Here is a 26,548-nt window from a genome sequence, read left to right on the forward strand (position 1 = left end):
TCTGCTTTGCCCCCCTCCCCTCCCCTTGGCTTGAGAAGCCGAGTTTTCTGCATCGGATTATTGCAAATGTTTAACCTGAATTTATATAAGAAACAAAATGAAACAAGGGGGCATCAGCTGAAACTCTCGGCCCAAGCCCCACGGGCAGTGAGGGTCTTATTGCATGGTCCCCACTCCCTGGTGACCAGCTGTTTCCCAGAGACCAGAGTCAAGGGCATTCTCCGGAATCCTGAGGGGGACAGGACGGTGGGCAGTGGGTATGGAGGGGGGATGAGACAGCAATGAGCGGTGGAGGCAAATGGATGAGAACTCAGACTGTGAGCAACGTGAAGCGTGACCACGGTGGCCTTGGGGATGAAGCTGGAGGGCACAAACGGCCCTAAGCATGTATAAAAATAAGCGGATGTGAGAATGGGGCTCTGCTAGGTGGCCTCTGCCTTTCTCCTTTTGTTCTCTGGTCCTTGTCCCTTGGACATAGCTCTCGTTACGGGACTGCTGACCAGGCCACTGGCACGGTCTGGGACCATGGCAGTAAACTCGGAAATCCCAAACTTGGAACTGAGGCTTCGGGCTGTGGGCTCCCCCTGCTCCACTTCGCCCACAATAGCATCTGCCTCCTTCTCCCTGGGCTGACATCCTTCTGGCACCTTTGCCCTCAGTGGGGCCGGACCCAGGGTCCATGCGTAGCCCCGCCTGGGCCGCCACCCTGCCGGGTGCACCCCAACCCCAGTGCCAAAGCCTGTGGGCACTGCACCCCGAGCTACACAGGCTTGTCCACACTGTCACCCAAGACTGGGGTGGACCCTTTCTTCGGTGGGCTCTCAGGGACTGTGAGGTGCAGCCCCCGCCCCTCTTCTGGGGGGTCTCCCGAGGCCACTGGAGGCTCCGTCTGCTGGGGTTCGGGAGGTGCCGTGATGCCTGAGGAAGAAGGTCTGGGTTCTGGGGCGACACCATGGCCACCATCCAAGAACAGGTCCCCCCTGGGGCCCCCCACGTCCAGCGGCTCAAACGCAAAGTTCGGGATGGTCAGGTGTTCCGTGCGGCAGGGGACCTGGACCCGCCGTTCCCCCTTGGCAGCAGTGTCCAACCCTGCATTGTCTGTGGGCTCCAGGGGGTCCCTGTGGGGCACAGCCTCGCAGGATGGGGTTCTCCGCCGCAGGGTGGTGCTACTGCCCTCCGCTGCAGGGGCCCGGGCCGCACCCTCGTCCTCCGCGGGGGGCTCTATGGAGATGCAGGGGGGGCTCATCTTCTTCTTCCTGCGTGCCCCCAGGGCCAGCTCGGGCTCTGTGGCCCGGGTCTTCACCTCCCCGGCCTCTGGGCCGCTGTCCCCACAGCCCTGCTCCACGGAGGGCCGCCTCTGCTCGTCCGCCCGGCCCGGCTGGTCCAGGAAGCCCTGGGCATTGACACTGTAGAGCCTGTGCAGGTCTGGCTCGCCGCCCACCACCCCGCGGGCAGCAGGTGAGGCCGAGGGGCTGTGGGCAGAGCTGGTGATGTGGCTGACCTCCTCGTCAGCCGGGTCTGGGGCCTCAGCCTCCTCTGCGCCCAGGGCCGGTGGCCGGCTGGAGATGTAGTTCTGTCCAAAAGTGTGCTTGCGGATGCGGATGCTGGTGGGCCGCGGGGAACGGGGCGGGGACCGCAAGGAGGGCCCCAGGGGCGCCTTCCTCAGAGGGGTCTTCCCACCAGGCTCTCCCCAGCCTGGGCTGCTGTCCACGGGACCATCGACCTGCCCTTCTAGGGACTCTGTGCAGACTACCTCCTGCAAAGACATGGAGTCATATGGGACCAGCCAGAGCCCAGGCAACAGGGACCCCTCCCCCAACCCCAGGCCAGGATGACCTCGTGACCCCCAAGGCTATGGGCCAGGGTGAGATGGGGCTGTGAGACACTGGTGTGGAAGCACTGTCCCCCAGCCCTAGTGTAGGGGCCCCCACCAACGCTGGTCATGCTGGGGAGGGGCCGTGAGGAGCAAAGGGCTGGAGCCCAAGCTTCCACGGGCAGAATCTGCCATGGGCCTCTGGAGACCCGAAGGGGCACAGAGCCAGGCTGCAGCCACTGCCTGACTCTGGCACCACCAGCTCAGCTTGACACCTCAAGGAGGGAGGAAGGGAGAGGGGCCGAAGTCTCAGGTGAGAGTGGTCTGTGGGTACATCCAGGCCCACAGGAAAGGTTGCTGGGGGGGCCTGAGGGAGAGCGAGGCTGCCGCCTGAGGGGACACGGGTCCCCATGGCCAGGTGCCATCATCACAGGCTCAGGGGACGCAGCGCCTACTTCCCCAATGTCCCTGTCGCTCATCCTTCAAATGGGGAGGGAACCCCCAAGGAGCCCCCAGGCCTCAGCTGAGGACCGGAAGTCTCCTCCTACCTGTGTGCAGAGCAGCCGGCTGAGACTAGGGGAGCGGGCTGCACCCAGAGGGGTCAGGGCACGGTGGGTGTCGCCGCCCCTGGCCGGGGAGGACATGGCCGAAGGGACCTGGAGGGATGGGCAGGACTCCACAGGCAGCAAGTGGGCGGTGACCGGGCCTGGGGCAAGAAGGTGCCTGAAATGTGCATCTGCCGCTGGCCCCACCCCTGCCCCTGCCGGCCCTGGCCGGCCCCGCCCGCCCAGGTCCTGGCTGTCTCCGCATGGGGCTGTACCCGAGGTGCCCGAGGCGCCCACGTAGGTCTCCATCTCCACCTCCTGCAGAGGGTGGGGATGAGCGGCCGCAGCGGGCGCCACGGGCCGGAACATGTAGCTGTCGTTGGGCAGTGAAAGCATCCTGGACACAGACACCTTGCGCACGACCAGCAGGTTGGGGGCGTCCGGTGAGGCGCCCGGGCTCGGCGGGGCCGTGGGCCTGGGGCGGGCGGGGGGCCCCTGCGCCATCTCCAGCTCGACCTCCGCGTCCAGCTCGGCGTCCTCGCGGGCCTCCTTATTGCTCTCCTCCAGGTGCTTCATGAGCACGGCCACCACCACGTTGACCAGCACGAACTGGGCCACCAGCACGAAGGTGACGAAGTAGATGGGCGAGATGGCAGGCAGGTAGCTGAGGCAGTGCTTGTCCTCACGGGCACACTCCCGCAGCGTGTCCTGCGGGCGGAGGGCGGCAGGCAGGCTCCCACCTCCGTCTGCAGGGCCTCTCGTGGACTCCCACCACCCCGCCCACCGCGTGGGCCGGTACCTTCATGATCCCGTTCCAGTTGTCCCCCGTGGACACGCGGAACAGTGTGAGGAAAGCCATGCCGAAGTTGGAGAAGGTGGCGTGTCTACTCAGGCCCTCGCAGGGGTTGTCCTCACTGCACTCTGCCGGGAGGGACCTGGTCAGCCCGCCTGTCGGGGCCAGTCCGCACACAGGCCCTACCCTCCCACAGGGACAAAGGCATGCTCCTCTGGGATGCAGGGTGGTGGCACAGCTCAGGGGCCCTGGCAGGTGGATGCCTTCAGCACAGGCCCAGCTCTGCATCAGCATGTCCCCCTTCTATTCCGAGGAGTAACAGGGCTGCCCTGGGCATGAGGCGGCCCAGATCCAGGTTGTGGGGCACTAGCTGCTGGGTCTGAGGAGTCCCCTCTGGGCAGACCATGGAACCCACTGAGCCTTCAGTGACACCCAAAGGGAAGGGGGCTCCCACAGGGTCTGGGCTGCCATGAAAGGTCCCCACGGACCCCTGCCGGGACTAGCCAGAGCCTCACGCCTGGGGGTCTGAGGAAATCCTTGGTGACAATTAAGGACTTGCTGCAGCATGTCCCCTGGGGACCAGGTGGAGTTCAGGTCACACCTGTGTGTGGGCACGTGCACTCACACTCATGTGCAGCTCTATCCTCCTGGCCTGGGTATGAACACATGTGCGTGTCTGTGTGCACGTCATGTGTCTGCCACAGCACTTTTGCATGTGCCAAGTCACCTCACGGTGAACGGCTGACAGGAGCAGGGGCCAGGGCCTCAGCCTGGCCAGCACCCGGAGCCATCCGCGGGCTGTGTGCTCACGCGTGATGCTGCGCCTTCCGGGACCCCGTGTCTGGAGTGTGGGCCACGGCGCAGCTGCACTCACCGAGCCTCCCAAACAGCTCCACTCCCAGGGCAGCATAGATAAAAAACAGGAGCATGAAAAGCAGGCCGAGGTTCCCTACCTACATAGGAGAGAAGCAGAATGAGGTCAGTGGGGCGTCAGTCCCACCCCACCCCCTTTACCCAAGACCCGCCCAGCAGGGCATCAAGCTCCTGGGGACTGCCTTGAGCCCTGTTCTTAATCCATCCCACTTGGCCTCGGAGCTCCTGTGGCCCCCAAGGCCCCTCTGCTGGCCTCCGCCCCTGCTTGGCTCCTCCCGCCCGCCCGGCACCCAGGGCGCTGCCTCCAGCTCCTCTGCTCCCCAGAACCTGGGAGGCCTCCCGAGGGCTCTGGTGGACTCTGTGCAGGGCCTGCCTCCAGCCTCAGGGTCCCCACCGCAAGGTGAAGGCTGAAGCTCTGCAGACAGTGAGGTCTGACCTGACCCCTGCCCGAGGCTCTTCTGTGAACTTGCCTCCCACCCTCCCAGCGCCTGCTCACGCTCACTCTGGGCTATGGGGGGTGGGGGCGGCGCAGGGGCACCCTCACACGCCTCCCTGACCCTGATGTGGCTGCTCCCCCTCTTCTCCAGCACCTGCTCCGGCCCCCAGAGGCATGGCACTGGGGCGTGGCCAGGCCCGGGTTTCCCATCCTCCACCCCCCACCCCTTCCCGTCACTCCCACAGACACTGGGCAGGCTCCAAGGAGCGCTGAGTATAACTCAGGTCTGAGGAATGCTGCTAAGGGGACCAGTGGGGGCCGGCTGAAGGTGGAGGGCGTGGAGGGCTGGGGGTTTAGTGGGCAGCTGGGGAGGCAGCTGGGTGGATAGAAACATGCTGGGCTGGTGGACAGACAGCTGGCCAGGAGGGCTGGATGCTGGACACTTGGTAGATGGGTGGACAGACAGCTGTCTGAATGGACAGACAGATGTGTGGGTGTCTGGGTAGCTGGAAGGCTAGTTGAGAGGGCTAGATCCACGGCCAGATGGACATGTGGATGGATGGCTGGTCAGGTGGACTGGCAGAGGGACTGAATACTGCACAGATGGGGCAATAAGACTTTCAGCTCAAGAGACCACAAAGGATCAGTGTGGTGGCTGTTGGGCACAGGACACGAGGACGCAGGGCCTGAACTGGCTCCAGAGGAGAGAGGCCTTTGGCCAACACCTGAGCCCTGGGTGTGGTCCTCCAAACTCGACAAGCACACCTTCGCCACAAACTCTGCCCTCTGCCCAAATCCCACTGCGTCCAAAATTGCACTGGGGGATATGGGCATTGGTCATTGGTCTTCCCCAGAAAGACTAGACTGAGGCCCGGAAGGCAGGCAGCACGCCCCTCTCACAGCACAGCCCAGCAGCTCAGTTACTCCTTGCACCCGGCAGGGAGGGGGGTTGGTAACTGCAGTTGCCGCGAGACGGGGCGACCACGTGAACGAGTGCTGACTGACAGTGGGTGAGGCCCTCCCTGCAGCCTTGTCCTCTTGGGGGCGTCTGTGATGCCCACCCTGGGAGCAGGGAAGCCAGACCCAGGCCCAGCCCCCGAGCTGCCGACCTACCTGGGGCAGCGCCTGAACCACTGTGTCCAGCAGGGCCCGCATACCCGTGGCCATCTTGAGCAGCTTCAGCACTAGGGCCGGGAGCCAAGCATTAGCAGGGAGGGTGTGGGGCTGGTCTGACCCTCCCCTGGCTGGCCAGACCCGGACCACCCGTCCCCCCACTTCCCGTCACCAGCATAACCCACCAGGGTGGGGTGAGGAACGACACGGGGTAGGTGGACACCTGAGCCCTGTCTACCGGCCCTCCTGATAGCCCGGAGACCCTGGTGGGACAGGCGGGTGGCCTACCGCGGGCGATGCGGAGCACACGCATGATGCGGATGATGGTGGGGTTGATGGGCAGCGCCGCGTTCATCTCTATCTCCTCCAGTGTGATGCCCATGATGGACAGCAGGACGATGGCCAGGTCCAGCTGGTTCCACCTGGGCCGGGCGGGCAGGCATGATTCAGTGCTGGCCACTGACTCTTCCCCAGCACCCCCAGCCCTTCAGAGCACCAGGAGTCCCCTCCCTGTCCCCTGGGAATGTCCTGGTGTCACCACAGGGCATCTTGCACCTCTACTCAGCACCGTCACCTCTGCAGGCCTCAGGCCACAGCTCTTTCCTGCCCCTGCTCCACACACCTGTCCTTGAAAAACCTCCGGAACCCAAACGCCACCAGCTTCAGCACGGCCTCAAAGACGAAGACGATGGTGAACACGTAATTGCAGTACTTGAGGGCCTCGTCCAGAGACTGGGGACGGAGTGTCAGGCTCCTGAGTGTCAGGCTCCCTGCCCGGCTGCCCCTTCCCACCCATCCTCCTGCCCCCTTGCGGCACTGGACGCCCCCCCCCCACCGCCGCCCCCGCACCCGTGCCCTGTCCACCCTGCTCCATCTCTCTCCTCTGCTGACCTGGGCACCTCCTCAGATACGGGACGGGTCTCAGCTATTACTGGATGCAGGTCTGTGCTGGGCTGGGGAGGGCTGCCTGAATTTACCCTCGCAACATTCTGGGGACAACTCTCAGGTGGGGGAACCTGCCCCTCAGAGCCCCGAGTTCTGGCCCTGCCTGGACCAGAGCCACCCACAGCCCAGGGCAGGGGCCAGCCCACCGGATGGGCTCAGCTTCAGCCAAAGAGTCAGAGGCTCTCTACTGTTCTAGGAGGAGGGGGCGTCCCCGTCTTTAATGAAATGGTGGCGATGCGATCGGAGGACATCTCCCTCTCTCAGTCTGGCCTTTCCTGGACTGTGAAATCCACAGTCTGGGAAGCTGGACTCGGGGACACTCCCTTAGCCAGCATTTTGGATGGAACTTCTCATGGGGCTGGGGAGGCCCTTGGGGCAGGTGTGCCCTGGGAGTTTCCACTGGTTTTAAAGGAAGGAGGACCCTTTGTTCCAGCCACACATCCATGTACCCCATAAACCCCAGTGAGGGCTCAGGCACTGCTGCAGACCTGGGGCCCCCAGTTCTTAGGGTAGTACCACCTCGCTGAGCAATGGACCCCACTCGCGGCCCTCCCCGCTGCAGGCCTGAAGGCAGGGTGGGTGGGGTATCCGGGCAGCGAACCCCACCTTGGGCTGGTTGTAGTGCTCCATGGACATGGTGATGACGTTGACACCGATGATGAAGGTGATGAAGAGGTCCAGATAGTGGCTGGTGCACAGAGAGTGGATGGAGCGACGCGTGGGTGAGTAGTCCGCATAGTAGGGCCGGCGCTGGGCCTCTGTGGGAAAAGGGCGATGGTGAGGGGTTGGGTGGGGTGGGGTGGGAGGGCTGCCTCCCAAGGGCTGGAGGGTAGAGGTGCTGGGGGAGGGCCCAGGCTCAGACGTGGGCCTCAGGGGCAGGTCACCCACCGACCTACTCCACCAAGAGGGCCCCAGCCCCAGGGCAGACCCCAGGAGTGGGCCTGGAAGCTGAGACCCCCACCTGTGCCCTGCCGTGGGGCCCTGCCCAAACCCCGCCCTGCCGGGAGCTCCCAAACCGGGACCTGTGTGATCTACTCTCCTGAGCTGGCATCAGGGTTCAGAGACACCTCAGTGATGAAGGGTGGGCAGATGGGAGCTTTCCTGGGGGGCAGGGCAGGGAGGCCTATCACACCCCATCTTCCAGGCTGGGCATGTGCTGCCTTCTGACCCCCAGGCCCAGAGTCCCTCTACTCCCTGTGCTCCAGGAGGCCAGTGGGCAACTGCCTGCTGTCTGGAGTCTGCCTGCTCTCCGGTCCATCTGAGGTCGATGGCCATGACCTGGGTGGTGGGGGGAGGTTGTGTATCTCCCAGCAGTTCTGTCTGCACTAAATGTTCCACCTGCTGTAACTCTTTAGGGCAGATCAGTGCCCACCGAGCTCCCACTGGGTGAGGGTGTAGCTGCCACCACTGCATAGGGGACCCACCTCGGCCACAGAACCCCGCGGGCAGGGACCAGGGAGAGCGGGGGCCGACGCGAACCGACCCCTCCCTGGGGCCCGCATGCTCCTTGGTCTGGCATGCAGTCACTAGAAAGCTCGGCTCAGCTCTTGCAGCCAAAGGGGCCAGTGACCAGTTGGGCCAGGCCAGCACTGAGGACACGGAGTAGCCACCAGCCGGCAGGCTTCCCAGAGCGCAGCAGAGAAGCAGTCAGGCATGCAGGCCGGGCGGAGGAACACACACGAGCTTGAAGGCAGCAGCGTGGACACCAGGCAGGCGAGCCAGCAACCCTTCCTCCCACTGGCTCCCGGCGCCCACCCCAGCCGTCCTGTGCCCACCCTGCGGTGGACCCCAGTGGGCTTGGCACCCGCCTGCGATGTCCACCCTTCCCTGTGGCAGTGGCAGAGGGATGGAGATCAGGCCAGTCCGCAGCCCTGTGCAGTGGCCGGCAGAAGTGGGGGTTAAGGCATGCAGGGCGGGGGCAGGTACCTGGGTTGGGGAAAGTGCCTGGAAAGACAAGGAGATGGTCTGAGCTGGCCGCGGTGGGCGGGGCCAGGAGACTCCACGGGGTGGGCGGGCAGCTCAGCAGCCCCACCTGGAAGAGGCCCTCTTTGCTCCCCGGCTGGGTGGGGTTTTCTAAGACCCTCTCTCTGTCTTGGATGGCTCTGCTTGCTCCCCACACCGTGGCGTGAAAATTCATGGGGTGAACCTGCCCCTGCGGTAGTGGGGGGTGGGGACTGGGACCTCATCCATCCCCTGTGCCTCCTGGGAAGGGACCCCGCCTCCTGCTGCAGCCATCCTTCTCTGAGGGCAAGAAGGGCAAGCATGCAGAGCCACTCGGTGAGGCCGGAGTTGCGGGTGGGGCAAGGGGACTGGGGCCAGGTAGGGGGCTCCGGGGCCAGGCTGCTGAGCTGCTGCCTGGGTGCTGCCTGCACAGCCCTGCGCCGAGCACAAGGGAGACCCGGGCTTAGGCCAGCAGCAGCCGGGTCTCAGAACCGCCCCTTGGCTGGTCCCCCGGTCCCCAGCCACCCTCCCACAGGCGAAAGGTGGGGGCTCAGGCAGGTGGAAAAGGCTGGGGTGACGCGCAGGTACCGACCCGCCCCCGCCACCGGGAGCGCCTTACTCCTGCGTTTCCTTTCCAGGCGCCGCTGCCGCTTCTCTTCCCGCCGCCGCGCCTCCTCAGCCTCCTGGTGCTGCCGGCACTTGTGGAAGTTCTCCACCACGACACCCACGAACATGTTGAGCACAAAGAAGCTGACGATGAGCAGGAAGGAGATGAAGTAGAGCAGCATCCAGGGGTTGTGGTTGGGCACCGGCTGCGGCACAGGAGTGGCACGTGGGCGCCTGCCCACGAGGGCGCCCCTCCCGGGCACGGCCCCTGCCTGCAGGGTAGCTCTGGCCCCCGACGCGGAACTCTCCAGAAGTTCTCAGAGACCAAAGGCGGCCTCTCGGGGGACATTCCCTGAGATGACCAAAGGACACGGGAAGAAAGGTCTGCTTGGAGGAGCAGGGCTGCCCACCGCCCACCGCACCTGCTGGTCTATGCCCACGGCGTCCAGCCCGTCGTACATGATGTTCACCCAGCCGTCCTTGGACGAGAGCACGAACAGGGACATCAGCGCCTGCAAGGCCAGAGCAACGTGGTTACTTCTGGACGTGGCCTCCTGCCGGGGAGACACCCCAAAGGACCACACCCCCTACCACAGCCCCACGCACAGCAGACCCACCCACGACTCGCAGACCCGCCATGCCGCTCCCACCTTACAGATAAGGATGAGGTTAGGTGAGGTCACCCCCACCAGGCTCGCCCCCATCCCGACCACCACCCCACCCCCCAGCCCTGCCCACCTGGCCCAGGTTGTCGAAGTTGTACTTGCGTCGCACCCAGCGGTAGTGCGCAGCCCAGCACTCGGCTTTAGTGGAGATGTTCCTGGTGTCGGTGCCCTCGCAGTAGTAAAACTTCCCCTTGAAGAGCTGACCAGGGCGGGGCAGTCACCCAGAGGGCCAGGGCTTGCACCCCCATGCTCCAGACCCACCCCCACGGGGCCTCCCAGAGCAGCCGGATAGAGAGCAACGTCTCTCTCGCTGCTTGCCTGGGAGTTGGCCCTCCTGGGGCAGCTATGCTGCTGACCACAGACCACCGTCCCACAGACAAGCAGGGCCACGCACCTGCACCCCTAGGATGCCGAAGATGATGAAGAAGGCACAGCAGATGAGGACAATGTTTCCGATGGGCCTGAGTGACGATATCAGAGTCTCCACCACCAGTTTGAGGCCTGGGGCACGGCTGATGACCCTGGACGAGGAGCAGAAGAAACGTGCTGTTGAGCCCACCCAAGGGAGCTGCCACCAGACAGAAGGCCCAGCGCTGCAAAGACCCCACCCCCTGCTGGCCCCAGGCCCTTTCCCTCCCGAGCTCTGCCCCACCCTCTGGCTCCGCCCCACCCTCTGGCCCCGCCCCATCCAGCCACAGCCCCGCCCATTCGTACCCTTCCCTTCCCCAAACTCCACCCAATCCTTCCCCAGCCCTGCCCCGATCCCTGATTCAGGCCCTGCCCCACGGCCCAGTCTACCTCAGGGGCCGCAGTGTCCGCAGCAGGCGCAGCACACGCAGGATGCCCAGGATCTTGGCACCACCGGCCGACGCCATGGCCACGATGATGTCAACCAGGGACACCAGGACCAGCAGCCCATCCAGTATGTTCCAGCTGCTCTGCAGGTAGGCATGCTCACCAGAGACCAGGCCCAGGGCCACCACCTAGTGGGTGCAGAGGAGGGGCTAGTGGACATATGCGCTGCACATGGGGCCAGGGTGGGGCCACTGTGCAGGGCTGTGAGGCCAGATGGACAGACGCCTGGGCTCCCCTGGACACCCTGTACCTTCACCATCATCTCGGCCACGAAGATCGCCGTGAAGATGTAGTTGGAGACGCTGAGGAAGACGCGCTCCTGCAGGGGACAGGACGATGGGAGGGGCCAGCCGCAATGGTGGGACCCCACCCCTCCCAGGCAAGGAGGGCGCCTCACAGTGCTGCCGGGGTCAATGTCGGGCCTCTCCAGGGCGATCGTGATGCAGTTGAGGAAGATGAAGACCAGGACGACGTGATCGAACATCTTGTGAGCGATGATCTTCTGGCAGGAGATGCGGAACCTGGGGGCCAGGGGTGGGGGTTCACGGACAGCCCCGGCCAAGCCCTTGCTTCCCGTCCCCAAGGTCCCAGAGGCGGAGCACAGCGCTCACCACGTGGTAGGGACGCAGGGGCCCAGAGGGAGGGGTCAGCTTTCCCAGGTTTCTCCCAGGTGTGCCCCATACCTGTTCTGTGGGGAGAAGAGGTACAGGGCCCAGGGCTCGTGGCTCCGACAGCACTCGGGCTTGTAGGGCTCCAGCACTTTCTGCAGCCGGGAGCAGCAGCTCTGGGGAGGGGGGGGGTCCTCAGGGCCCCTCCCAGCCTGGCCAGCCCCCAGCCTCTCCTGCCTTCAGGCCCAGCCCTGTCCACCCACCCCGGACATTGGGTGAGGTATCTATGCTGGGAGTCCAGGGGGTGCCGGTAAGTGGCCATCCTCAGATCCCTGCCCAGGTGGGCCTCCCAGCAGAACTGTCCAGGGCAGCAGAAGTGCCTAGCTGAGAAGGTGGTTCTGCTCTCTCCCCCTCTCCTCCCATGGGGCTCTCATTGGCTGACCGACTCCAGCTCAGAACAAGCCCTCAGCTGGAGGTGGGGCTGACCCTGGGGCGAATCCCACTCCAGAGCTCCCTGTGGATCAGCTGAGGCCACACCAGCCAGATCAGCTCCTGCCCAGCTTGTCCTGCTTCCCTCCCCCGTCCCAAGGGCCTCCCATCAACGCTGCTCCCGAGTCCCCACCTGGGAAACCAGCCCACGACAGGGGGAGGCGAGGGGCTGATGTGAGGCCCACCCCCACTCACATCCTCCACGTCATCGTCAAACTCGGCCGGGTCCTCCTTGTGGCTCTCGATGCGCAGGAAGAACTCACTGGGCAGGGCCAGCCCGTTGCAGTCGTGGAGCTTGGTGGGCAGCAGGGCGGCCGGCCGCAGGGGCCGCAGGTCGAGCGTGCTGCGGTGGTCCAGGGACTCGGTGCGCCGCAGCAGTGTGGCACGTGTGTCTGGCGAGGCTCCCACACCAGGCCTGCTGTCCTCGGCCTCCTCGTCTGTGCTGCCGCTGCCCTTGCCCTCGCCGGACAGCAGCGACTCACGCTCCCCGCACTGGCTCCGGCGCTTGAGGCTAGGTGCGCGGCCCAGGCTGTTCCAGCTGGAGCGCCGGCTGCTCCAGGTGCTGTTGGGGCCCCAGTGGGTGCAGGGCGAGCTGCGGAGGCTGGACTGCGGGGAGGGGGCAGAAGTGAGCAGGTCGGACCTCCCCCCACAAGTTACCCCCAAACATCCTGGCCTCAGGAGCACCTGGCACAGGGACCTTTCGCATCCAGTGGCATCACCATTGACACCCATGGGTGACATCTGTACATGGATCATCTCCTTTAACAAGCGGACAGCCCTGCTAAGGAGAGACACTAGCGGCACTGAACCTTCAGTGGGGCACCTGTGGCACACAGTGGGTCGACAGCTAGCTGGAGAGACAGCCAGCAAGCGTCAAGAGCACCGAGTGGGCCTCCCGGGCCTGCTCGAGGACCAGGGGGTGGGCGAAGGTTATCAGCGGGCCTGGGCCCAGCCACGGACCAGGCATCCTCAGATGCCACTGAGCAGCTGAACTGGATCTCTGGGGAGGGGCCCCACATCAGTTTCTAGTTGGCAGACTCTGGACTTGCAAAGAGAAGCTGGGCGCTGCTTATCCAGGAGATAAACTGGACTGTGGTCCGGGGACTTCACCTTTGCTGCGCCTACCCTCTTTGCCCTTCATCGTTTTCACCTCAGGGGTCCAGCAGGAGCTGAGCTGGAATCCTTGCTCAACAGCCCCTGTCCTCCTCCCAGGGACTCCTAGCAGCTTGGCTGTGATGCATCTTGTTGCTAGATCACTCGGCCCACCCAAGGCTCAGCCCCGCACCTTTTCTGTTACCAACACACGATCGTCCTGCCTTGATGGTTTGCCTGGACTTTCCTCCAGGTTCATATCCCTGTGCTTTCTCTCCACTGTTAGCTTGTCCTGCTCTGCCCACCCCTCCCGGGCCCTTCTGAGAAGCCCAGAAGCCGGCTTTGGCTGTGTCTGCTGGGGGTGGTGTTTTCTGGGTTTGTCTGGAAAGACCCTGTGGGCTCCAGCTCTGCAGGGTGCTGTTGGTCGTGATGCACGGAACCCTCTGCCCGGCTTCCGTCACCTGCTTCACATCCTCAGGTTTTTTTGTATTTTTGTTTGTTTTTTTATTTTTGGCTGGGTTGGGTCTTCATTGCTGCATGCAGTCTTTCTCTAGTTGCGGCGAGCGGGGACTACTCTTCCTTGCGGTGCGCGGGCTTCTCACTGCAGTGGCTTCTCTTGTTGCAGAGTACAGGCTCAGTAGTTGTGGCTCGCAGGCTCTAGAGCGCAGGCTCAGTAGTTGGGGCACACAGGCTTAGTTGCTCTGTGGCTGTGGGATCTTCCTGGACCAAGGCTTGAACCTGTGTCCCCTACATCGGCAGGAGGATTCTTAACCACTGCGCCACCAGGGAGGTCCCACATACTCAGTTTTTTACACCTTTTTGCCATCCTTCTCTGTTTTCCCCATCTTGTATGCTGTGCGCTTTGCCAGCTTTTATCTATGATTGCAAATTGGAAGATAAACTTCCGGCCTGACAGTCTACTCGTCTGTTCATACTCCTCCCATAAAAACAGCAGCTTCTGGCTCCAACTTATAGAAAACAAAGCACTCAGGGCCAAGGAATTCCTGGGGTATGACTGGGGCGGGGTGTGCGGGACCCTCACTCATCTCTGGGGAAGGCCTAAGGAACTGGGTGAGTGGAGCCTGAAGGTGCCCTGAGGCCAGGGTGGGGGACCATCCCTACCAGAGACTTCTGGTCCCCCAGCTGGGGGTCCACGGAGCTGCTGCTGCCACGTCGTGAGTCCAGGAGGCCAGGGGCTGCGTCCAGGTGTGGGGAGCTCTTGGGGGTGGGCATGGGTGTGGCTGCCGTGCGCATGATGAGGGGAGGGGGCAGGCTGGCCTGGCCCTCCAGGTGCCCGTTGGGGGTCACCGCCAGCGAGTACATCTTCATCTCTGGGTGGGGGGAGGAGGCCGCTTGAGCCTGCAGGGCTCCCAGGAAGGATAATCTGCCCACCCAGGACCCACCCACAGGAGTCCCAGCTGTGTCCGGACAGACAGGCAGCGCCCCCTCCATCCTGTCCCTGCCCCGCCCCCTCACCCGCATGCGCACCTGTGGCCCTGAGGTCTCTGAACTTGTCCAAGTCCTCCTCCAAGTGGGTGGAGGTCTTGTCTTCATCTGTGTCGGACCTGGTGGCATCGCCCTGTGCCCGAGGAGCACACAGTACACGTGAGGCTCCCCTCAGGTGGAACCCCCCTACAGGAAGGCCAGGCCAGCACGGGGGGGGGGTGTGGACGGAAGGGCCCAGCGGGTGGAGGACGGAGTTCTCTCCATGTTGGTCTGCCCAATGTGCCTGGCTCCCACTGCCTCCCCTGGAAGCCCCTCTCACCTCCGCCTGGAAGCCCTCCACGAGGATGGCCACCAGCAGGTTGAAGAGCACGTAGTTGCCAAAGGTCATGAGGGCCACGAAGTAGAGGGCAGCCCAGGAGGAGGTGGAGGCCATGCCGTTGTAGAGGACAACGTTCCAGTCCTCCTGGGTGAGGATCTGGGGGAAAGGGGTGGCGGGGCAGAGTGGGACCAACATGGGGGCCGAGGGGGTGCCAGGACGGTGGGCCTGGCTGTAGAAATGCTGACAGGCCCTTAGGACAAGAAGGAGCTCTGGACAAGTGAGACCAGGTCCACCACCCCAGGGGCCAGGATCAATGTCCCTGCTGCTGTTCACAGCTCGTCACTCACTGTGGCCTTGGACAGGCCTCAGCCAGCTCTGGGGCTGTTCTGAGCAGGGCTGTGGCTCTCCAGGGACTACCACGTACATGAGGGGACGGCCCCGCCTGGCTTTACCTGGAACACGGTGACGATGGCCCACAGCAGGGAGTCAAAGTTCTTCCTGTCAGGGACAGTGTCTCCAGTGTCTGTTTTCAGGCTGAATTTGCAGCCAAAGAGGTGCATTCCAAGGATGCTAAGGGCGGCAGACAGGGATGTGGTGAGTGCGGGGGAGGGGGCACAGGTGGGGGGATATGGGGGGTGCTGCCCGGTCACCTCCACACCCAGCAGCTGTTCCTCTACACCTCCCCCCGGACCCCCAGCTTTCTGATTTGCAGGGGCCTCCCAAGTGCCCACAGCCGAGCTGTTTCCATTGTATAGGTGGGAAGACCAAGGCCAGGAATAGGAGGGACAACCAGAGGCCACTCTGGCTTCAGGCAGCAGCCAGGACCTGAGGCGCCTGTCTCACCCAGCCTACCTGGGGCTGCCCTCTGCCCTAGCCCCCTCCCCAAGGCCTGAGGCCCCGGGCCAAGCTGACCCACAGCAAGGGCTCAGCAAACAGCAGCTGAAGCAAGAAACTCCAGCCTGGCTGCCCCGCCCCTTCTCTGCCTCCCTCATTCTTGGCTTTTTGGGGGGGCACAACCCCGATCCATCCATGGGGGCCGGTCCCATCACCCCACTCAGCTATGAGCCGTGGGAGCAGAGCCCAGTATGCCGGTGCCTGGCACAGAAGGTGCCCAGTCAGTCCTGTCAAAAGGAACCAGTGACTGAGTTTCTGCTGCCGCTTTGAGGCTCCTGGCACCCCGGGCCCCAAAGCCAGAGCACGGGGCCAGCGTGGTGGGAGGGGCCTCTCCTCTGGGGCAGGCATGTGCTCAGTGCCCCAGGCCTTTCCCTCGCAGCCACAGGGGGCAGGATGACCCCCACCGGCCGTGCCCACCTGAAGATGAAGATGAAGAGCATGAGCAGCATGCAGAAAGTGGCCACGTTATCCATGGTCTTCATGAGCACCACCAGCTGGCGCCGCAGTGCGGGCATGAAGCGCACCAGCTTGAGCACCCGCAGCAGCCGGAAGGTCCGCAATACCGACAGCCCGCCGTCTGCCTGTCCGATGATCTCCCACACGCTGTGGGCAGGCCGAGGCTCAGGAGGGCCTTCTCTGGCCGCGCATCCCTGTGCCCACCCTGACCTTGGGATACCCTCTTCCCAGAAGCAGGAACACCAGCCCGGGAGCCACCGTGGCCTCCGCTCAACCCCATTCTGGGAGCAGGTTCAGCGGCATCAAGGCATCGACAGGGCTGAGGGATGGTGGTGACTTCTCTGAGCCTCCTAATCAGCTGCTGTCCTGCTGGCTGCCCAACCCCCAGAAGCTGCCGAATCAGAAGCTTCTCAGTTGAGGGCCTTTCCTGGTCCTACGCCTTTCAAGCTGTGCCTGGCTTGTCTATTCTTGTTAGGGTGGGGGATCCCTTGACCCCTGAGGGCCCTGCTTCCTCCTGGGGAAGGGAATTCCCCCAGATTCTCCAATTCATTTCTGTGTTGATTTTGCTGCAGCAGACGCCCCTCAGGCAAGCTGGCCTTCCTCGAAGGTTCTGAGCCCTAAGTGGAGTCCAGCTGCGAGGCCGAAGGGCCACTGAGTGCCCACTCTCTTCCTGCAGGGAACAGCTCCACTAGATTCTATAAACTTTCACCTGAGATGTAGCTGACCTACCTGTGTGTACCCGACAGTGCTTGTGGGGAGGGGCGGGGATCCTGTCCCAAGACATCCCATCCCATGAAATGCTATGCTGCTGGCAGGGCCTCTCCTGCTGGCTGGGGCTCTGCTATGTGTGGGGGGCTGTCGCCTGACACTGGAGCCTCCCCGGCCCCTGTGGGCTCCCAGGAGGTGGGGACCCACCTGATGACCACGATGATGCCATCGAAGATGTTGTAGGGATTCCTGATGTAGCCCAGCGGACCAAAGGCCAGCAGCTTCAGCAGCATCTCCAGGGCAAACATGCTCGTGAACACGATGTTGCTGATCTCCAGGGCGTTGGTCAGCTCGTCAGGCTGTGGGCAGCGAAGACATCATCAGGGCCCACCCACGGCTCCCAGTGCCCCTCAGCAGGGGTGGGGGACCACTCCACTGAACTAGGAGCAGGTAAGTCTGCATCAAGGGGCCAAGGGGCTGTGGCAGCATCTCAGAAGGAGCCCAACTGGCTGCTGTCTGGAGGAGAAAACAAGGACCTCAGCGATGTCCCCTCCAGCTGGACCCCAACCTGCCTGGCCCTCCTATCCTGACTGTCCCTGGCCCTCCCCAGGCCCTGCCTGACCTTCCCACCAGCATGTCTGAGAAACAGGGCTCCAGAGACTTCCCCAGACCCCACAAGCACAGGCCATGGGAAAAGGGGCTGGAGCATCTGCCTCAGGGTTCCAGGGTGGGCATGTGGGTGCACGGGGTGCAGGGCATACAGTTGGTGCCTCCCAAGAGCTGCCCTGATCCCTGGTGGCCTTGCACACCCTTCCCTGTCAGCAGAAGGCCCCAGGGGTCCCTCTCTTACTGGGGATGTGTTGGCCCGCCTGTGTGTGTGCACACCTGCACCAGTGTAAATGCTGGTATGTGTGTGTGCCAGTGTGTGGCCTGTTTGTGTGCACGTGAGTTTGCATGTACCTGCATGTGCTGTGCACGTGCACAGGGCTTCCCACACGTGCACGTCTGTACACGTGTCCACATCTGCACAGGTAAACCTTGCATATGTGCGTGTGCACGTGCGTGTGTATATACACGTGTGTGTGCAGAGGCTCTTCCTTGCCGGGGATTCCCTCCAGCCTACTGCTGTCCCTGCCTAAGTCTCACCCTCACAAAGAGAACCTCCCTGCCGGGGCTGCTGGAGGCTAACACTGCTGGCATTTTCCCTGAATTGCTCCAGGATGAAAAAACATAGCTTAAATGACTTGAAAAGCCCAGAGAATGGAAAACGAGGAAGGCAACCTGGTCATTAAAAGTGAACTGGCCTCGGGGCTTCCCTCATGGTGCAGTGGTTAAGAATCCGCCTGCCAATGCAGGGGACATGGGTTCAAGCCCTGGCCCGGGAAGATCCCACACGACGCGGAGCAACTAAGCCCGAGCACAACTACTGGGTCTGCGCTCTAGAGCCCGCGAGCCACAACTATTGGAGCCCGTGTCCCTAGAGCCCATGCTCCACAACAAGAGAAGCCACAACAATGACAATGAGAAGATCGTGCACCACAAGGAAGAGTAGCCCCTGCTCGCCGCAACCAGAGAAAAAAGCCCGCATGAAGCAATGAAGACCCAATGCAGCCAAAAAAAAAAAAAAAAAAAGTGAACTGGCCTCGGTCCCCAGAGTGGACACCCTCCCCCTGCCGGATCCAGCCGCTGCTCCTCCCTGGCGAGGCCCCAGTCCCGGGCAGGGGCTACTGGGGGCCCAGGCATCACCCATACAATTCCTCCTCTGGGGGCCATTCCATACCACTGGCCTCTCCTGGGCACAGCCAGAAGGTCTGGTTCATGTTAGCGGGGGGCCTCTCTCTGTGAGAGCTGGGCTGTGGGAGTCCCATCCTGAGAAGAACACTGGGTGGCCTGGTGAGCGCCCTCGGCCCCCTGCTGCCTCTGGGATTGTGATTTCAAACCCCCACCCCAGACAGGAGGACCTCCAGGCGGGAGCCACGTTTTCTCCTTTCACCACTCAGCAGAGGCCCAGCCAACGAGAAGGATGAGTGTTTGCCGAGTGGCTAATAAAAACTGCCACAACAGCTGACGTTCAGCTCTAATGCCATCCCTGTTCCCCAACCCCCAGAAACCCCTCTGTGGGGCCCTGTAAGAGACTGAAGTCTCGAGGAGACACACGAGGAACGTGCTCCCCGGGGGTCACTCCGAGGGCTGTCCATTCAGGCCCACTTCACCTCTGGAGGGTGCACCGGGCCGCCTACCTGCTCATGGTACTCGATGCCCATGCTCAGCGTGTTGGTGAGGATGGCTACCATGATGCCGCGGTTGAAGTACTTGCTGTCCACGATGCGGCACAGCTTGCCGCTAAAGGAGGCCCAGACGCGGCCCAGCCCTCCCTGCTCGCCTGCCACCGCCCGCCGCTGTGCCCTCCGCCGCGTTCCTCCTGAGCCTGGCGTGTCCGCCGCTGGGGGTGGCTGCATGGGGTCACGGCAGTCCCCGTGCCGCACATCCCGCGTGAATTCGTAGACCCCGTTGCTGTCGGAGTCTCCGCTGTCTGAGTCACTGAACTCCAGCTCGGGGTCCTCCAGGGCGCTGGTGCAGTACGGGCAGCTACTCAGCTCACAGGTCAGCATGCCCGCCTGGGGGCTGGGCAGGGGGCAGGGCACGCTCAGGCCTGACAGACGGCTGGGGGCCTGGCCCAGTCCTGCAGGGAGAAGGATGTGGGCAGCCTCAGGCCGCTCAGCTGCAGCACCAGGCGCCCAGGACCCACGTGCACAAGCAGGCTGCCATGGGGTGAACGGTGTCTGTGTAGACATGCACATCGTACACATGCACACGCCTGGGCACTCACACCTCGGTATATGTGCCCATGTGGGAACATTCATACACACCTAGGCACACACCTGAGCACATGCACAGACACACATGCCCACGCCTGGGCGCTCACACCTGAGCACATGCACGCCCTGCACAGGTACTCTCTGTTCACTCAAGGATAAAAAGAGGCAGAGAGGCTCATCCGCCAGGGGGCCACGCCATCCACAGAAATATGACGTGAGCCCCTTCCCAGCAGTCACGTTAAATGGATGACGTGACTGTGAACTTTCCAGGTCACGATGCGCAGCACCATCGTCGCTCGGTGCTGCCTGCCTGGCTGAGTCTCTGGGGCCCAGGTGACTGCACTGGCGGCGGCTTAGACTCCCCACAGCCAGGAGCCCTGCGGGGGCAACCTACCCCAGTGGGCAGTGCAGGACTACAGGCATGTGCATTTTGACACACCCCGGTCGCTGTGTGAGGACACACACACCTCTACCCACTCCAGGCACCCCGAGGGCTACTGCCCGCACATGCCACCTGGGAGGGCCTCAGTCTGCATGGGACCCCAGTGTCTGGGGTCGCAGTGTCCTGCCCGTCCCAGGTGGGTGAGGCCGGCAGCTCAGGTGGGAGGACCGAGTATACTGGGGGGCACCCTGGCCCCTCTCTCCTCGGCCTTTGGGAGCTCTGTGACCTCGGCTTTCCCTTCCCTCTGCCCCAGCCTCAGTCTCCCCACCTAGAAAGGGGGCCGGCCACTCCTCCTGAGAAATGACCAGGCCACGGACAGGTGGTCCCTCTCAGGGCCAGGCATGGGCAATGGGGCACAGCCCCAGGGTTTTTTTTTGCTAGCTTCAGAATTCTCACTTCCACGTGGCAAACGCTCAGGGCTACAGCATGGACGGAGGCGGGGGGGGGCACCTTCTCCCATCTGAGGTGCCCAGGACCTCCCCCCACTTCTTCCCTTCATCCAGGGCTCCAAGGGAGGAAGACTGAGCTCACGAGGGTTCGCACACAGGCGGGGATGTCCCAGGAGCCCATCCCCCACTCCCCACTGCTCCCCACAGGGTGAGGTCCTTACCGTGCTCCCCGACCAGATGCTGGATCTTCTCGCAGGGGTCGGGGCTGCTCAGGCTCAGTGGGCTGTGCACCCCGGCTCCCAGGGGTCCACCAGGACGCTTCCCCTTGGGCCCGGGGCCACCTTTGCCACTGCCTGCGGCCGAGGGCAGGATGGTGGGGTAGTTCATGGCGCCCAGCCCAGTGGCCAGCTTGAGGCCGGCGGCAGCAGTGGCCACAGCATGTGCCGCCCGGGCCCTCTCCTGTGGCCCCTCCACGTGGCAGTCTGCATGGTACACGCTGTGCACTGACTCAGCGTCGGGGGGCCCACGCCCGGGCGAGGGAGGTGCTCCGGCCCGCACCAGCCTGGTGTCACCACCGCCCGGCTCGGGGCCCGGCCGGCGTGGGCTGCCATGGCCGAAGTGGTAGTGGTGGTGGTGGTGGTGGTGGTGGTGGTACACGAGATGGTGGATGGAGGCGGCGCGCCCTCCCGCCCGCCGTGGCCGCCACCCAGCGCCCTGGCCGTGCGGCACGCCGCTGGGGTCCACCTGCTTGCGCCAGCGACTCTGCCAACGGGCATAGAGGCGGAGGCCACGGCGCTTCAGCTTGCGGCACACATGGCCCACGTACCGGAGGAGCTCCTCATAGCAGCTGCCAGGCTCTGAGAAGCTGGCCAGCGTGCTGTCATTGGACAGGTAGCGGGCCCGCTGCTCCCGCATCAGCTGGTTCTCCCGCTGCTTCGTCTCTGAGAACTGCGTGGCGATCACCACTAGGCACAGGTTGATCATGAAGAAGGAACCCACCTGTGGTGGGCGGGAGGCAGTGAGCTCACCGGACGAGTGCCCCAGGGAGGCAGGGAAGTGGGGACACTGGGACCCACTGCCCTGGGCATCAGGATTGGGCAGGGCAGGAGACCAGGACAGCAGCTGTGGTTTCTACACGACAATCAAGCCCCTGATGAGAAAAATACTGAGCCCCACTGTGCGCTGCCCGTTCTAAGGGCCCGGGATATGGCCCCAGGGTAGCCGGCGGCGGCGGGGCACCCTGTGATGGGCATGTCCTTGCTGATCGATGTTGAGCCCCAGCATTTGGGATGGGTGGTGCAGGGTAGGTGCTTCTTGCCTATTTGTGGACAGTTGCAGGACATGTGGGGAGACCCGCCTTCCCGTCATCTGTGTGGTTTGTCCCCTCGTCCTTCAGCTCTGTCCCCAGCCACACCCTCCCGCCCGGGTCAGGCCTTCCTCAGCCCCCACGGCTTCACTGTCCTCTGTGGCAGGGTCACCGGGTGACACTCTGCTCTGTTTGTGTTTATGGTCTGAGATAAGTGGGACAGATGCCTGGTTTAATTCACCGCTGGTCTTTTCAAACCCCGCCACAGGCACCAGGGGCCACTGAGAGAATCAAGTGAGGGCCACCCCGGGGGCCACAATCCCTGTGGAGGGCCGTGCCTGGGGGAAACACCTATACTGTGGAGAACTGTGTTGAGGACCCATGTACACTGTGGGGGGACTGTGACCCCAACAGGTGATCCTGACTCTCCTGCAGCCTCCTGATAGGACCTGGCCATGGGAGGGCCTGAGGGGCTGTCTGAGGTCTCTCTCCCCTCCCCCCCCCCACAGGCTTCTCTGTCCTCCCAACTCTGCCCACCTCCTCCTGGGGCTGGACAGAGTCTCCCCCCGACTCCACCAAGGGCCCCCACCCACCTGCCCTGGACATGACGGCCCTGGGTCTCTGCTGCCCCCGCCCTGCCCTATAGCTCAGTCAAGTGCAGGGACCCAAGAGGGCCAGCAAAGGCCAAGATGGCGCTGCACCAGGGGCACAAGCAGGATCTCGCTGGACCCCGGGGACAGGACGACGGCTGCTAACAGAGGAGGAGCTTGGGATCTGAGATAGGGCTGTCGCAAAGCGGGGGCCCCCCCACACCCCTTGCCCCATGCGTCCCACTCCACCCCTGCACTTACAATGATGAGCAGGATGAAGTAGATGAAGTTGTAGAAGGAGTGGGCATCCATGACGTAGTACATGATGTCCACCCAGCCCTCCAGCGTGATCACCTGGGGGGGCAGGCGGCTGGACACACGGACGGCCCTGAGAGGGCGGCGGGCCCTCCTCGCCTGCCTGGCACCAGCCCCCAGGCCCCACATGCTGGGCGCCCAGTGCAGGGGAGACCCAGAGCCCACCTGGAAGATGGCGATCCAGGCATAGCCAATGTTGTCGAAGCTGATGGCCCCGTTGTGTGGGTTGGAGTCGCCCGAGCGGCACACGTTGTAGTACTGGTTCCAGTTGATGCAGGTGTGGTGGCCTGTGCCACCTGCGCCCTCGGCCTGAGGCTGCCCGTAGGCCTCCCAGCCCAGCGTGCACTCCACGCGCAGCTCGCGGCGGCTGGGGATGTGCGAGCACTTCTGCATGCCGTTGTCCCGGCGAGAGGAGCAGATGAAGGGGTTTTCCTCACCCTCCTCCGGCTGGTAGTATGGCCGCAGGAAGCTGAGGTTGCTGTTCCTGAAGGCACAGAGATGGAGAGACAGAGAGAAACAGACAGACAGACACAGTCAGAGATAGAAACAGACATAAAAACCAAAAGTGACAGAGACAGACCCAGGCCCACCAGTGCTAGTGCTGCTCCAGGAAGGGTGTGTCCCTGGGAACAGGGCCTGGAGGGGAGGAGCCTGTTAGGGGATGAGCCTGGAGAGGGAAGAGCCTGTTGGGGGAAGAGCCCATTAGGGGAGGAGCCTCTGGGTGGGGAGGGGAGGGGACTGGAGGGGGATGAGCCTGCTAGAGGAGGAGCCTCTGGGGGCAGGCCCTGGGAAGAGCAGATTAGGGGCATGTCCTGCAGGGTGGGCAGGGCCCCTGCACCTGGCGAAGGTGCTGTCCAGGAAGCAGCGGTTGCGCAGCAGGCCAGCCCAAAGCTGGACACCCACGATGCCGAAGATGAAGAAGACAAAGAAGCAGAGCAGGAGGACGTTCCCGAGCATGGGCAGCGTGTCCAGCAGCAGCGTGACCAGGATCCTCATGCCTGCAGGTGGCAGGGCAGCCGGTCAGTGCAGCAGAGCCCTCCTGGGAGCCCTGAGCCCTCTGCCATTCACAGATGGACATCAGCACCTCCGTGGGGGACAAGAGCTGGGCCCCCAAAGTCCAGCATGCCCCAAAGGACAAACATCTGCGGTAAGACACCACAGAGGGAAGCAAGGCCATGGCCTGGAGGGGCTCAGGGCGGGAGGTCCCTGATCCTTGCGAATGCCATATGGGAACACACTGCATCCAGGCAGGCCCCCAGGGTGACCAGACCAGGAGTCCCGTGGCCCCAGGCTCCTGCATGCGAGCAGCAGCCTGGGGGTCTTGCAGCAGATACTGGGTTTGGGAAAAAGCGTTTCTTTCCATTCTCTGTGAGAATCACGTTGAGCAGAGCCCTGCACTGGAGGGGAAGCAGGGGCTATGTGGACCCCAGGGAAGGAAGCGGCTTTTGAGAGGCAGTTTTGAAGCTCTTGTTCCTGGGTACGATGGGCTGCGTGTATGCCGATTATTCGAGGGAGTGGGTCAGCCAAGCCCCATGCACCCCCTGGTCCCGGGCCGGCCCCCCCGTCCCAGACCTCAGCGAAGATAAGACTTGTTTCCGGAAACAAGCAAGAGCTGACCTAAGGGTGCAGGCAGAGCCCTGGGCCAGGGGGCCTCGTGGAGAGCACCCTGGAGCTGCTGGATGGCAGAGGTGGGACCCCTGGGGTCACAGGGGGGAATCACAGCTGGGAGAAGCACTGAAGTTTCAGAAATGGCCGGGAGGAAGATTCATCAGGGACAAAGTAAGCAACACCCTGGCCAGACAGCAACTGGCTCAAAAGGCCACATATGATCCAGGGTCAGAGTGGACCCCAGGCAGCCAGAGTGAGACACAGCCCTGAACATGACCACTGGGGGCTCACTGCGAGGGACACATGGTCCTGTCTGGGGAGGCGCCCTGTTTGGGACCAGGGCATGTCCCCAGAGCGAGGCCAAGCTGCTGGCAGCAATTCTGGCCACTGCAGGCATTTGGTCTGAAAAGTGAAGATCTGTGTTGTGAAAGGGGCTGTATTATCACTTCACACACTGAAAGGGGGTCCAGGTGAGTGGACTGAGTGCCTGATGGTGCTGGGCACAGAGCCAAAAACCACGTGTGACACCTCACCTCAACCCACAGCCATCCTTGAGGAGTACCACATTCACAGTCGGGTAAACCGAGGCTCAGAGAGGTACAGTACTTGCCCAGGATCACATAGCATCTGAGCCCTGTCTGATCCCTGAGGGTATAGCCAGGTGGCAAGTAGAAGGAAGGCCCAGGGGTCCCACAGCATAAACCTCACCCACCTGCCCTTTGGTGGAGCTGACAGCCCCAGGGGGAGGGAGTGACCCACCCTGGGGGGGGGTGACTTCTTGGAGGGGCCGCAGGACACACCCTGACCACCCGGACTTCGGTGCTGAGGCCACCAGGACCCAGGCCAGGCAGCCAGAAAGGCTGTGCGCACCTACACGGCACACACAGACCCACATGCACATGTGTGTATACTCACTTTACAGTCACATGGGCACCACCCACACACAACCCCAGGAAAATTAACGGCTGAATTCGATCACATCCCTGAAGACTCTGAAGACACAGAAACTCCCAAACAGCCCCATGTGGGCAGATGACCTGGGTCCGGACAGACCACATTCCAAATGAGCAGCCACATGACCCCCTGGAAGCTTCTCCACCCTTCCCTGAGCACCAGACCCTTTGGCAGAACTCAGACCTGAGAACCCGGGTGGGCCAGACAAGAGAGCAACCAAGTCCTGCACAGCTCCCGGGCACGACCCCAAATGCTGTGCATGCTGTGCAGATGAGGAGTCTGAGGTTCAGAATGGCCCCTGTCACTCAGCAGCACTGTGGGGAGTCGGGACCCCACACAGCCTGACTGCCCATCACACCCCCACTCAGTCCAGGGTTGCTCTGTCCTCCCCAGAAAAGCAGTGGCAAATCCTTAGGTTCCTATGGCGAGTGGCAGGAGGCCAGCCTCTCCTACCCCGGCACTGGGGTCTGGGCTGGGGCCAGAGCACCCAGATGCCATACAAGCAGTGTGGCCTCCTGGTCTTGTGCCCCAGTGGATCCTCAAAAGCTCTCATCAGGGCTGGCAGGACACGTCTGTCCCAGGCCCGGGTGTGAGGGTCACTTACTGGGCACACGGTTGATGGCACGAAGGGGCCGCAGCACGCGCACTGTCCGGATGGCCGAGAGGCTCACGTTGTGTCCGTCCAGAGAGTACTCCATCATGCTAGGAGTGGGGCAGAGGGAACGGGGGCTCAGGCGGCCGACAGGTGCTCTAGGGTCAGAGCCAGGCCAGCAGGCACACAGTTCTCTCTCCAGGGCACCCTGCCAGCTGAGGCCAGGAGGCCCAGGGCAGGTGAGCACATGCCAGAGGCCTGGTCCCCACACCATGCACCCAACCTGGCTGGGCTCCAGGGCAGGGGAAGCATAACCTTAGGTTACCACTAGGGGCTCCTCACCACTCACAGGCCACTCCGTGCACCCTGTGTCTGTCCTGCTGTCCCTGGTGCTGGCACAGGGAGCCCTGGACAAGTGTCCTGCCCCCGGCACCCCAGACCCAGCTACCCCCAAGACCCAGCACCGCCTGAGTACACCTCCCCATCCCTCTTCCTGGGGGGGCCCAGGGGCTGCCGTGGGGTCTGAGGGGGGCAGGGCTCCCAGCCAGGCCTGGCCAGGTGCAGGGGCCACCCTGGTCTGGTCTGCGGTGGGGCAGGGCCGTACCCCGCCATGACGATGAAGAAGTCCAGCCTGTTCCACGTGTCGCCCAGGTAGCACTTCTGCCCGAATAGCCCGAGGGCGATCATCTTGATGACCATCTCCACCGCGAAGAAGGCGAAGATGAAGTCGTCAAACGCCTGCAGGAGAGGGGCCTGAGAGCTGGGCCTGCGCCTCTCACACCCAGCCCAGGTCACCTGTGGCCAGTCCTGCCCCGCCGGCCCCGCCCCGCCGGCCCCACCCACCTCCAGGATGCTGCAGCGCTCCGAGCGGCACTCGACGTCTTCGCAGGGCCGGAACATGCCCAGGGTCACGCAGTTGAGCATGATGACCAGCAT

The 26,548-nt window shown here is 63.3% G+C and overlaps 1 protein-coding gene across 2 annotated transcripts; it reads right to left on the reverse strand.

Annotated features, from left to right (window-relative positions):
• Positions 1–26,548, reverse strand: CACNA1H (calcium voltage-gated channel subunit alpha1 H; the record flags this gene model as incomplete). 2 transcript variants are annotated; one of them, XM_082645671.1, is made up of 32 exons in its annotated part: positions 1–1,756; positions 2,362–2,519; positions 2,634–3,066; positions 3,158–3,279; positions 4,026–4,104; positions 5,574–5,644; positions 5,862–5,995; positions 6,196–6,305; positions 7,125–7,276; positions 8,445–8,462; positions 9,079–9,271; positions 9,488–9,577; positions 9,804–9,929; positions 10,125–10,251; positions 10,529–10,713; positions 10,836–10,904; positions 10,983–11,106; positions 11,269–11,369; positions 11,878–12,288; positions 13,897–14,105; positions 14,263–14,353; positions 14,540–14,695; positions 14,992–15,109; positions 15,851–16,036; positions 16,805–16,956; positions 18,838–19,280; positions 20,469–21,246; positions 22,405–22,497; positions 22,624–22,942; positions 23,297–23,456; positions 25,625–25,722; positions 26,217–26,548. In XM_082645671.1, the coding sequence occupies 32 exons, from the start codon at positions 26,546–26,548 to the stop codon at positions 761–763; spliced, it is 6,834 nt and encodes a 2,277-aa protein (XP_082501797.1). In that variant the 3' UTR covers positions 1–760. The 2 variants fall into 2 exon arrangements, with proteins under 2 accessions (XP_082501797.1, XP_082501796.1); XM_082645670.1 differs by lacking the exon at positions 8,445–8,462.

Source organism: Mesoplodon mirus (assembly GCF_964341445.2).
Source record: "Mesoplodon mirus genome assembly, chromosome: 15".
Taxonomy (NCBI): Eukaryota; Metazoa; Chordata; class Mammalia; order Artiodactyla; family Ziphiidae; genus Mesoplodon; species Mesoplodon mirus.